We start from the raw sequence: 12,755 nt of genomic DNA, 5'->3' as shown, positions 1-12,755 counted from the left end.
CTGCGACAATACTTCATGGCATTCATAAAAATACAATTAATCAATGAAGAGAAAATTGATGAATTCATCTATGTTGCATTTTAAAAAGTAAAATTTAAAATAAAAATAAATAAATAAAAAAGAGGGTAACTTATTATAAAAAGTGACATAATAATAATAATAATATAATGCTGCAGAGACTTGAAGTTGAAGTGATCACATGCCAAAATAAGCGAATTAGATAATAAAGGGTGGGTAGGTTATTCGTACAAACAGTATTACACAATAATAATAAGAATAACCAAATTGGAGCTCGTATAGGAAAAGAACTAAAGTCCATCTATGGTTTTAGATAAAAACATAAAACAAAGAAGAAGCTATAGTTTACATCTTTTTTTGTTTTTGCATAATCTATTATCTTTGTAATTGTGAGGAATGGGAGGGACCTATTTTTCTTTTTATTTGATGCAACCATGCAAAGCTGAGATTCATGTCAATAAAAATGGGAATCGCTGTTTGTATGGTTGGGTTAAACAATAAATCAATTTCACAGCATCTAGCAAGAAGAAAAGGTAGAGACACAGACCAACTTAAGAGCCAGTACGAGCAAAAAAATATTATCATGTGACGGGGACACGCCAAGATTGTTCCACTTCTAAACCGAACCTTGACCCTGACATAAGGAAGGAAATGCACACTTAAGATTTACTAGAATTCTTACTCATCAGTTCAACATGTAAATAAAGTAAACAAAACAAGTATGAGAAGCTTATCCACAAAGCAAAAACCAGAAAATAAGAAGACCACTAACCATCTTTGATTTTCTCATATTGCCAAGGTTGCCAGAAGTGCATGTAATATAGCCCAGTAGATTATAATACCAAGACGTAACGCAGGTTGACGCATCAGAGCCCGATCACAAGAAACCCTGGTGGATTGCATCAACAGAATTTATTAAGCATATTCAAAACATCGAGATAAATTGAAGGGGAAAAAAAAGGCATAGACACCAACTTATCTACCAAAATTTTAACCATTTTCATTTGAGAACCTTATCAAGATATATGGAAATTTGATTGAAAGCTTGAAACTCCAACCCATCCCCGTGAAAAATACCAAGTCTCAAAAAGATAAAATACACAGATAAGTATATGCATACCAAAGGCCATCAATCATGTCAGTCACTGGTCTTGTAAACCTTGGAACAACTCTTGATGTAGTAAGTGACTTGAAACCATGAACTGAGGCAGAGGAGACAAATAAAATGAGTATAAGCAATCCAAAATAAGAAAGCTATAATTTGAGAGGAAAGGACATTACTAATGCTTAAGATACCTTTGTCATCGTCTTCATCTTCTAGTCTATTACTACTACCAGGATCCATATCTATAGCAATGGCAACCTGATCGGCGTTTCCTTTACGTAAACTTCGAACTTGAGTTGCGACTGAAGAGCTTGGCACTGTCCACTTGTTTATCTGCATAAGCACACAACAACCAAGTCATTAGCAGGAAAATATAATCACAGTTGAGCCAATCACAAACTACAGAAACAAAGATGATGCAAACAAGTACAGCTAGTAGTACTCTTAATTTAACAAATACCAGGGAAGTATAATTTGGAACATACCACACAAATGTATGAAAATTCATAACGAACAAAATATACATTCCAAGGAAAACACAATTCAAAAAGGGTAATACAAATTTTTTGATGGAAAAAAGGGTATTACTAAATTACTAACACTTAGACCAATACAAAGAAATATCCAACATCATACCAGGGGTTCAACTTCCAAAATTTCAGAGGTTGCTGAAGTTGTCACTCCCGGGTCTTCTGCACCTTCAATAAAACTTAAGCGTGACTCCTTGTCAAGTAAAGATCTCTCCAGAATTTCTCCTTTGCGCATCAAGTCGTCCACCTTACTCCTTTCTAATTGCAATAATGTATCCTTGCTTTGAGCAGCTTCACGTATATTTGTGAAGTCTGACACAAAAGACTCAATCTTCTTTTTAAGTAATTCTTTGTGTTCAATAACACGATCATTATTTTTAATATCAGGATGAATATTCTGCATTCCAACATTAGCAATCAAATTATCAAACCATGCCAAGAACTCTTGAAGGTCATCTGAATCTTTCTTGTTGCTTAGCTGTGATGCTACAAGAACATCATTCGTGCACCTAGTGACCTCCTGCCGTAAGAAAGATATCTCTCCATCCCGATCTTGTAATTGTGATTGAAGGTTTTCAACCTCAGCAAGGAGACTTGCAGATAATTGATGAAGCTCATCAAACTTAGTTACCGTTGTGGAAAGCTTTTTCATAACTTTTCCACGAGACGCTTCAACATTCTCCAAATCTAGGTTCTTCTGCTGTAAAGCCTTGTCTAGTTCCTCTTTCTTTTTCTTAAGATCCTCCATCTGTGACTCCTCCTCATCTAGTGCTTGCATTAAAGCCTCAATTTCTGTAATCATAAATAATTTCAATACAATAAATGACAATGGACACAACTAAAACAAATCAAAGCCAAAGTAAACTGACCTTGATCTTTGGCATTAATCACATCAGAGAGTGATCTGACCCTCTGCTGTAATTCTGTGGATGTTGTTGCATGCACACTTTGTAATTCCTCCATTTTCTGTTCAAGTAAATTCTTTTCATGCTCCATGACTTGAAGATTTTTCTCCAAATCATCAATCTGACTTCTCGAAGATTGAAGATCAAGTGAATAGCGAGCTGCTGCAGCTTCAGCTTCCTTGATTTGACCTACAAGTTCCATGCAAATTCTTTCCTTTGAAATTTCTTTCTCCTGAAGCTCTTTCTGCAAATCTGCAACAGCAGTCTTCAGTTGTTTTTGGTTACCTTCCACAATTTCAGCTTTTATCCTAGCGAACTCCCGGATAGCAAACAATAGCTTGTCTTCCATGGTTCTAATAGATTCCTCAGAGGAAAGGTGACCCGCTAAGTTTATCCCTTGATCTCCCGCACCATAATTATGTCCAAGTAATTCAGCTTTAGCTTTTTCAATTTCCATATGCAAATTGGAGAATGCTTCAAAAGACAAAGCAATACTTTTCTGCAACGTAACAAATTCCTTGTCCTTTTCTTTTACGGATGATTCTTTACTTATAATGTCTCCCTTCATGGCTTCATACAACTCCCATCGGGAAATTGTTTCTCTATGGGCGACCGCCATTAACTTAGACAGACTGCTAGCTTGTTCATGTAATGAACTCGTGTGACTCTGCAATTTTTCTTTAAGAACTCCAACCTCAATCGTGAGTTCTTCCAGTTGATGCCCAACATAACTACAGATTTCAGTTACAGAACTGCCTTCAAAATTATCATGCATAATGGAGTCTAACCAAGAACCCTTCGAAAAATACCAATCCTGAACAAGCACCCAAAAAAAGAGAAGAGTTGATAAGTGATGATTCAAAGCTGTAAATGAAAAGTACCAAGCTAGACAGAGACAAGCTACACATCATTAATAACAGTAAAAGTAAAATACAGAGCATAATAACAACAATACATCCTCTTGAAAAAACAATAGATGGACCCTTATATCGTCAGACAAGTCATAAATCCAACTGCTTGAGCTAGACTCAAGTGGCCATTATAATTAGCATTTTATTCTAAGAAGAATCCATTCTAAATGCAACAAAAACATGAATCCAGTTACTATCTTTACAAGAGAGTCGAACTAATCAGACAAACACAACCAAAATGAAAAAGAAAATAATCTTTGGTAGCAAGGAAAATATTGATTACAGAGGACATGAAAACAATATTGAATGAAGGTCTTTAAACCATTCTTTTTGGTAACAAGCACCACACAAAATAATGAAGATGCTATAATATTTTTTTTAATTATCATATATACTTTTTAATGAGCAATTTAAAAATGTTGAAATGAAGAAAAAAAAAGACGGACAAGATATTAGACCATAAAGTAGTTTGAGAACATTTTTCCGAGAACAATATTCTAAACATTATTTGTCTTTGTAAGCATGTAGTTTTCTAAAAAACATTCTCCCCTTCCCCAACCTCTGGAAAGAAAAACCATTGTAGAGACTATCTCGTCCAATAGCATGGAAAAGGGAAGTAAAACAGAAAAATGACCACTCTATGTACGAATACCTTGCCATCTGAACCGCTAGATATAAGGCTGGATGCACTAAAACGAGGCACGCTTTCCTCATCAGTAGCATTGGTTGGTTTCAGACACTTGTCGATACCAGACTCCAGATTGCGCAGCAATTCTAGATCTTTTGAGAAGACATCGGAAAGTAAATTATTGACATCATGAAAACCTTTCCTAAGTTGATCTACAACAGATTTTAAACCTTCAAGTTCAGAAAATCCATTTCTCTGTTCCAAAGAGTGAACATTATATAACTCCTCAAGACGCGAAAGTGCTTCAAGTTTGGCTTCTTCGGCTAGATCCCTCTCCTTTGTGAGTTCAGAAAGTTCGGCAGCATCATTTGCTAGTTCTTCTTGAAGACTATCATTTCTCTCTTGAACTTCATTCAACTCTGCAAGAAGTAGTCCTGCTGCTCGCTTAGATTTCCTTGATGCTTCTTCTAAAGAAATCATATCAGAACGCATATCACGACACAGTTTCACAAATTGCTCCAATTTCTTCACTGGGTCAGCAGCATTAACTCCATCTCCGCCATCAAAATCAGCTAAAGTATTTGAAATCACGCTCAATACATGTCCTGAGTCCTGCAAATGCTGCTCATTTTCTGTCAAACGATTCCTTAACAACAGAATCTCAGATTCCAAGACATTAACCCTTTCTGGATACATGGACAGTTCCTCAAACTTCTTATCATATTCTACAAGTTTATCTTCTTGGGTCTTAGCTTTAGACTTTAAATTTTCCAATTCAGCATTCAATTGTTCAATGGTTTGTTTCAGACTGTCACGCTGTTGTACCAATAACTTCCCTTTCCTAACTGCGACATTCAACTTCTCTCTAACAGAAGCTGACTTCTGCTCCTCTTGATGTAGAAGTAATTCCAACTCCTCCCTTCTTTTAACCAGAGCTTCAATTTCAAGGGCCAAAGATTGTTGCTTCTCAACAAATACACCTCTCTCCTCCTTCACAAGAATCAACTCGTGCAAAGCTTCCTCAAGCTCTTTCTTCATGATAACTTCATCGGACTCCCCAGCATGGGTTTTGCTTAAGTTCTTAGCTGCCTCTACAGTCATCACGTCAGTCTGCAGCTCATCAATTCCACCACCAAGTACAGGTCTTATGGTTGAAAATTTTGCATAATTTTCTAGAAGCTTCCTCAGCAACATTTCTAAGCACTCAATGTTACTGCCAGAAGAAATTTGATCTTCTAGTCCAGGATCTTGTAGCACATCACCAACCAAATTCTGTAATCTTCTTATTTCTTCTTCAATACTAAGAATCTGTTTCTCATTTCCAGCCATCTCGGCCACCTGCTTCTGAAGATCATCTACTTCATTCTGCAGACTTCTGTTCTTGAGGTCAAACTCATCAGCCTTCCTTGCAAGCATCTCATGGTTCTCCTGAAAACTAGTAACTTCACTCTGCAGCCTACTGTTCTCTAATTCATATTGGGTTGCCTTTGCTAGAAGTTTATCATAATCATGATTCAGAACGTCCAATCTTTCAGAAAGATGTTCCCTCTCTAGTGTAATAGCTTTAAGGTTTGACTCAAGAACGGATATCCTACTCTTCGAGTCTTCCAAATCAGCACTTAAAGAACCAGAGTAGTTTTCAAGGTTATCAACCTTCTGCTGGAGAGAAATGGTATCATGATGTGCCTCTGTAAGTTCTCTTCCAAGCCACTGAATCCTATCTTCTGGTTCCACAGACCGCAAGTGTGATGGCATATCAATCCTATTTAAAAGCTCTTCCCATTTCTGAACTAAATTGTTCCTTTCCATTAAAGATTGCTCCAGCATTTCATTTTGTTCGGCAAGACCATAAAACTTACTTTGAAGCTCTTCAAATTTTCTTTTTAAATCTTCACCTGAATTTGAATTTGACTGTAAATCATCCTTCCAAGGTTCCATCATGACAAAACCAGCATCAGAAAATGAACCTCCTCCTGCAGAACTCTTCTGATCCCAATCAGTAGCAGAAGGCAAACTATTACCAGCAACTGACCTTGCTAGCCAATCAACCTTTTCAATGATATCTCTGGAATGAAAATGCTCTGGCAGATCGAGGTCTTCTAAGATCTCTTCTATCCTCTGAAGGAGAGAATCCTTGAGAAGGAATGACTCTCTAAGCGCAGTAGCCGAATTGCGAATGTATGAAAGCTCAGATTCAAGAGCTTCCACACGTTCACCTGCCTCTGAATATGTCTTCAGTTTTGTTTCCACCTCATGAAGCCTGGCATCTTTTAACTGTAACTCATGTGAGCATCTCTTAAGTTCACTAGATGTCTCTGCCAGGGACTGCTTTAGACCATCCCGCTGCACAACCAGGCCCTTCCCCTTAGTGACAGCAATGCTGAGCTTCTCTCTAAGGGATGATACACGTTGCTCTGACAATTCAAGTTCACTTACTTTCTTTTGTAATTCAGAACCAGTAGCAAATAGAGCTTCCTCTACCTGGCTAAAACTTTCCTTGAGAACAAGCATTTCAGTTTCATGCTGAAGACAGATGGCAGTTAAATGCTGTACTTCTTGCTGCAATTCCTCAAATTTCATTACCTTGGATCTATTTTCTTCTTCAATTAAGTTCAACTGCATATGGGCCTCCTTGTATTTCTGAACAAGAACAGTAATCAATGATTCAAAATGCAAAGGAGGTGATTTATTTGCACAAATCTCAATATCTTCCTCTTTAAGGACACCCCGAGCATCTTCAATTAACTTGCAGATCACATCTGTATCAAGGCATCCTCTATTCAGTTCCTCAAATTCCCCTATTCTATTTACCAATTCCAAATTCAATTTATCGATAACAGATTCAAGCTCCTGCCTTTCACTCAGAAAATGCTCCAGCTGCCCCATAAATGTCTCATATATACTATAATCTAGAGGATCTGGATTCACCTCCTTTATCTCATTTTCATCCAGAGATCCATGTGAACGCACAAGTTTTCTAAAGTCACCATGTAGTTTATGCAATAAGCCAACAGCCATATCATTCTTCCGATGCATCTCTTCACACCTCTCGTTCACTTCTTTGTATGACCCAGAAATAACTTCATGGTCAATTTGAAAAGCTTCAAGTTTCTTCTGCATATCCTCAAACAATTTGGTGGCTGCATTGACTGAAGAAGCAAGGTGGCATACAACATCCAATCCGTCATCAGGGACAAATACTTTTGAGGCAAAATTCCCAAGGGAACCATCAAGCTTCTGAACTATTTCAAAAATCTGAGCAAGAGTAGAATTCCAATCTTCTTCAATAATTAATGTCCTCCCAGAAACCTCTTTCTGCAAATCATCCAAGTGATTACCAATCACAGTTGCCATCTCATTTGAAGTTTGTTGTAAATCATACAATTGACTCTGTAAATCATCAATTCTGGATTCACATTTACGTAGCTTACAACAAAGATCAGTGTTTTTTGCTTTGAGATCAATAACTTCTAGCTTAGTAGCTTCACACAAAACTACGAGTTCATTGTTTGTTGCTTCAATGGTGCCCCCATGTTGCTTTAAAACTTCTGAAACAATTGCAAGTTCAATGTTTGACGCTTCCAAATTGTTGCTGTGATCCTTTAAGGCTTCATGTTGAACCTTGAGCTCCCTAACATTGATATCTGCAGTTCTCCTCCCATCAATTTCACTCTTGAACAATACATAAGCATCAGCAGCATCCAATACCAACTGCTTAAATAACTCTTTCAAATTTCTAATTTCTTCTTCCACTACCACAAATGGGTCTGTTGCTGTTGACTGCTTTTCTATTGGAGGCATATCCTCAGATTCCTGCTCATCAAGATGCACCTTTGACTCAAAAGCTTGAATCAGTTTAGATACCCCAGGTGCAACCAACTTGCCACCTGACTTGCTTAATGACGCCGAGTAAGCCTGAACCTCTCCAATCGCTTTTTCAAGTTGGTGCAATATTTTCTCTACCTCATCCAAGTGTCCCTTCAAGGATACAAAGCCCAAGGAATCATCAAAAACTCCCTTTTCAAAAAGTATGTATGGTGTTCTTCCTGCAATATCATCAGACAGAGGCTTCTGGGTGTAAGAGCAAACATCATCGACTTGCTTCCCCAGAATACAATAAGAATCTTCACCAGCACTTAAATTCTCACCATCCCTGCTTCGAACTTCTGATATTTCAACCTGATGCCAATCTTCCTTGCTTTGAACCGGCATTTCAATTCTGTTGCTATCTGATGCCTCAGTAAGTTTAGCTTTATGAATGTCCAAACTGCTAGAAAGAAAAATGTTTTCCTCCATAAGTTGTTCAAGGCGTGATGTCACTTCTTTTAAATCAACTCCAACCCTCTCTCGTTCCCTTTGTTCAGTGGATAACTGCTCTTTAAGACTGGCAAGATCAAACAAAAGCCTCTCATTTTCAAGAGCAAAGCACCTCTTGTCTTCTTCAAGCCTTTTTCTCTCTTCTGTAACAAGGTCAAGCCTCTCCTTTAAGCTAGAATTTTCGAGCTGCAATGTTGAGGCCACTTCTTTACAGTCAGCAAATTTTGTTAATATCTTCGCATGTTCGTGGCCTAAATGTTCCTTCTCCTCCTCAAGTATCTTTCTTTCTGCTGCTGCTAAAGTCAGATTTGTAGTTAAGTTGGAAATTTCTAGCTGTAAAGCAGCCATCAATCCCTTCCACTCCGCTAATTCAATTGCAAGCTTCTCATTTTCTTCAAAAAGATGATCCTTTTCCTCCTTCAATTTCTTTTTCTCTTCGGTTACTAAAGCAAGAGCTCCATTCATGTCCTCATTTTCCACCTGTAAAGATGCCACTAACTGCTTGCAGTCAGCCAACTCTGTTGAGAGTCTCAACAAATCCCCCTGTGACCTTTCAAGACTGATCTGCAACTCGTATGCTCTGGCAACCTCAGCCTGGGAAGTGCAAAATTCTTTTTGAAATTCTTCCCTTGCACCAACAGCAGCCTGTAATTCACATCTGCACTGCAAAAGCTCTTCTCTAAGAAGTTGGTTCTGTTCACTAGCTTCTTTAAGTGAGGCACTAAGCACGGATACCAACTGATGATGCTGATGATCAAACTCACCTTGTAGCTCAGACTGCTGAGCAAGTTGCAACTGGAAAATATCTTTTGTACAATTCGTGAGAAATAATTCTTCTTTGAGCTTCTCCAGCAACTTAGAAAAGTCAGGGTCAGCCATTTTCAAATTGGCAGGCCCAAGTTCGGCACTAGAAACTGGTTCTCTAGACTTAACTAGAAGATTGTATTCTTCTTCACTAAGACCCTTAACCAAATCCATGAGCTGGGAGAGATTTATTGAGCTCAAAACGAAGCCCGAAGATACATTCCACTCTCTGGCTGAACTCACCAAATCGATTTCCGAAGGCTTTTCATAGCTGTCCAGCATATGCTGTTGATTATGTACCTGTACAACTTTCTCATCTCCTGTATCATTTTGAACCCTCTCTGTACTTCCTTCTCCAAGATCATCAGTCTTCAGCAAATCACTACTCTTCCCTTCATGAAATGAACCCATCACGGCACCCGTGCTATTCTGACTTGCCACAACAAGACCATCACCTGGAAAATCTTCCATAATGTTTGCACCATCCGAAACAGATACTTCATCCACCTTACCATTATAATCAACTTCACATGATGTGTCCACACAAGTCCCTTCTAAAGATATCCCAGAAAGAGCTTCACCACTTACATCAGCCTCAGATAAAGGAAATTTGGTATCCCCCTTGTGCTCTATTTCACTCTTATAATCAGAGTTCCTTCCATCCAAACCATCAGCTTCCTGCATTGACCCTACCCAGCAACAAATGAGAACAATATTATACATCAAATAAACATAATAGTAGGCATAAAGCACTACCTGGGTTCATCATAGTCAATTTCAGGAATAATATATGTAAATTTAAAATATAGTTCTCTAAATCCAAATATCTCACTACTACCCTACCTAGATACCTCAGATTCAAGAAGAAGAAATAAACAAAAGGAAAACATAAAATGTAACAATCGGAGAAGAGCACAACCTACATCTGTTACCTGATCTTCCCTTGTCTGCATCAAGGATTTATCAGGATTATCATCTTTCGATGGCAGTGATTCGTGTTCAGAATCCACAAAATTTGCTCGTGAAGGAAATGAACTATCTTCCAAACTACCACTTTGTAATTCAGCATTAAGTGTTACTCCAGTAGAATCAACTAATTCAGGTTTAGTGAGCAAATCACTTAATACAAAAATATCATCGGATTTAGTTTCTCCACCAGAGTGCACAGTATCTGATGTATCTGAAGACATAATTCTTGCCACCTCAATTCCAATACTTGTGCCTTCAGATTGGACTAAAGAGTCAACATGATGCTCACCAACCCCCACCTTCGGTGTAGATAACTCATTGGGGGCTGTTAATGTTTCATCCATACTAAAGTCTGGTGTGCTGGAAACTGTAGATAGATCAACTGCAACAACTTCACTGACAGAAGCTACACTCTCTACAGATTGAGAAGTTGATGAAGCAATTACCAAAGGATCAGAATCAAAATGAGATGTAATTTCCCCTTCAACTGAAGACATGGATGTAGTTTTATCAGCAGTTGAGCCAGCATCAGCTTCACGCTGCTCTGATTTATTACTAGACTTTTTAGTGGATTTTCCATGACTTCCAGTCCCTTTGGTATCCTTCCTTTGGCGATATTGTTGAAGCTGATTATTGGAAAAAAAAAACAATAAAAAATACAAAATTAAACTTCACAAACTCATAAAAGGTTCTAAAACATAGAACCTAGGATAATATACTGGCACACTATAGATGTTGCAAAAAGAGCACTTAAGCTAGAATCATAGATATCCCGCAAGAACAGAATTTCAACTTATGTTCCTAACTTCTATGACTATAACGCCAAAAATGTAAGCTCATATACCATATTAAAATAGTGAAAAACTTACATTACACAAGAGAACCAACTCTCTACTTGCTTACTGAAACATACTCACAAACCCCATCTAACCAATATTTTCAATGACTCTAGATCAACTGTTATTTGCACCAAAAATATACATAAAATGCATATATATATATATACACATATTATTATATACTTATTTGCAAAATGAGCATCCTATTTACTTAAGAGCGATCATATACATAAAGGACTGTGGAGAAACAGTTGAAGTATGAACGACCGTAATGGTTGTTTTGTTAATTTTACTTGTTTACATTGTCTTTCTACAATATCCTCTCTGTGTCCATGTCATTTTTCCCAATAAGCAACCATAACCATATCATTCATACTTTCAGTTATAATTTGGTTTCACTGTCCTAGCTTACCCATTAAGCAAAAAGGATTATAATCATAGTTCCGAAAAAAGAAAACCAAAGCACACAAGTGAAGAAAATAGAAATAAAAATCCATACCTTCTTTTTGCCAGCGGCAAGCAGATCGGTACGGTTCTTATTCTTATCCATCCGATCCACTAATTCAAACTATAAACTGTCCGAAATCACCTCCCGCCAGTTCCAATCACCATTACACTCTGTACAACACAAGTAAAATCAAACAATCACTATACAGAACACACACACAGATACACACTCTTTCTTGCTCTCAGTAAACCAAATGAAAACTCCGTCAATCATTACGAACAGAATAGCAAGATTTTCCAATCAATTAACATACTTGTATTTATTTATTTTTCTTTTGAAAAAACCCTAAAAAAACAAAAAAAAAAAACAAAATTGATTTGGGAGATGAAAGCATAGAAGAAGAAAATACCAGCAGAATCTGAGTAGCTCCGGTTAGATAGATCTGGGGACGGCGTTTGTAATGAGTAAGAGAAAACCAAAAATGAAAATGGATTGAGAATGCGAAGGAAGGTTGAGGTTCGTTCTCCTAATTTGTATGGGTCTGGGTCGGTGGGTGTGGGTCTGGTCCGTCTGGGTCAATTTTCTCTCTTCTCTTAGATCTAACGCAAACTTTTCCTTTTTATTTGTTGGTGAGACGTTAATTAGTCATTATATTCAATCTTCTTTTTCTCTTTTTTGTTTGGAGCAAAATAAAATAAAATTGAGAATATAGATGAAGCTCAAACAATCATATTAAACATGATATAAATATAAAATAATATGTGGTCACAATACATAATTTATTTTTTGATTGCAAATTAATATCTAAGTGAGCTATAATTTTGTAGGGTGGTGATTTGGAGTCTTGTCTTTTGATATGGTAATGTTGTTTTTCTAGTTCTGATTGTGATTGTGGTTTTTGTCTTTCTATGGCTACGTTTAATCAAACACGTACGAACATGGATGATCAATATGCTTCGATGACGTTAGATGAAGAAGAAATGGGTGGTTTGCAATATGGAGAAGAGGATGAGGGACTCTCAGAAATCGACGACAGGTGGTGTCTGGTGGGAAGATTTATCACGGATAGGGAAATTGACTTCCTAGCTATGCAACATAAAATGGCCTCCTTATGGCGACCAGGACGTGGATTGTATGTCAAAGAGCTGGAACCGAATCTCTATTTATTTCAGTTCTATCATGAAATAGATGTTGGCAGGGTTATAAAGGGAAGCCCATGGACGTTTGACAGAATTCAATTGGGTTTTCAAAGGCTGCGAAGGGGGGAAAAACCCCGATCAG

General features: G+C 37.5%; 1 protein-coding gene across 3 annotated transcripts; it reads right to left on the bottom strand.

Moving 5' to 3' along the window:
- Positions 1–200: 200 nt before the first annotated feature.
- On the bottom strand, positions 201–12,150 carry LOC115700158 (trans-Golgi network-localized SYP41-interacting protein 1). 3 transcript variants are annotated; one of them, XM_030627720.2, is made up of 10 exons: positions 11,884–12,150; positions 11,526–11,644; positions 10,138–10,813; positions 4,122–9,907; positions 2,523–3,372; positions 1,760–2,445; positions 1,315–1,456; positions 1,139–1,220; positions 791–907; positions 201–652 (listed from the first exon to the last, which is right to left on the bottom strand). In XM_030627720.2, the coding sequence occupies exons 2-9, from the start codon at positions 11,574–11,576 to the stop codon at positions 805–807; spliced, it is 8,376 nt and encodes a 2,791-aa protein (XP_030483580.2). In that variant the 5' UTR covers positions 11,577–11,644; positions 11,884–12,150; the 3' UTR covers positions 201–652; positions 791–804. The 3 variants fall into 3 exon arrangements, with proteins under 3 accessions (XP_030483580.2, XP_030483583.2, XP_030483586.2); XM_030627723.2 differs by having other exon boundaries at positions 4,122–9,896; positions 10,142–10,813; XM_030627726.2 differs by having other exon boundaries at positions 4,122–9,896; positions 10,151–10,813.
- Between the last annotated feature and the right edge of the window lie 605 nt (positions 12,151–12,755).

Source organism: Cannabis sativa, chromosome X, assembly GCF_029168945.1.
Source record: "Cannabis sativa cultivar Pink pepper isolate KNU-18-1 chromosome X, ASM2916894v1, whole genome shotgun sequence".
NCBI lineage: Eukaryota > Viridiplantae > Streptophyta > Magnoliopsida > Rosales > Cannabaceae > Cannabis > Cannabis sativa.
This window is presented reverse-complemented; position numbering and strand designations above follow the sequence as displayed.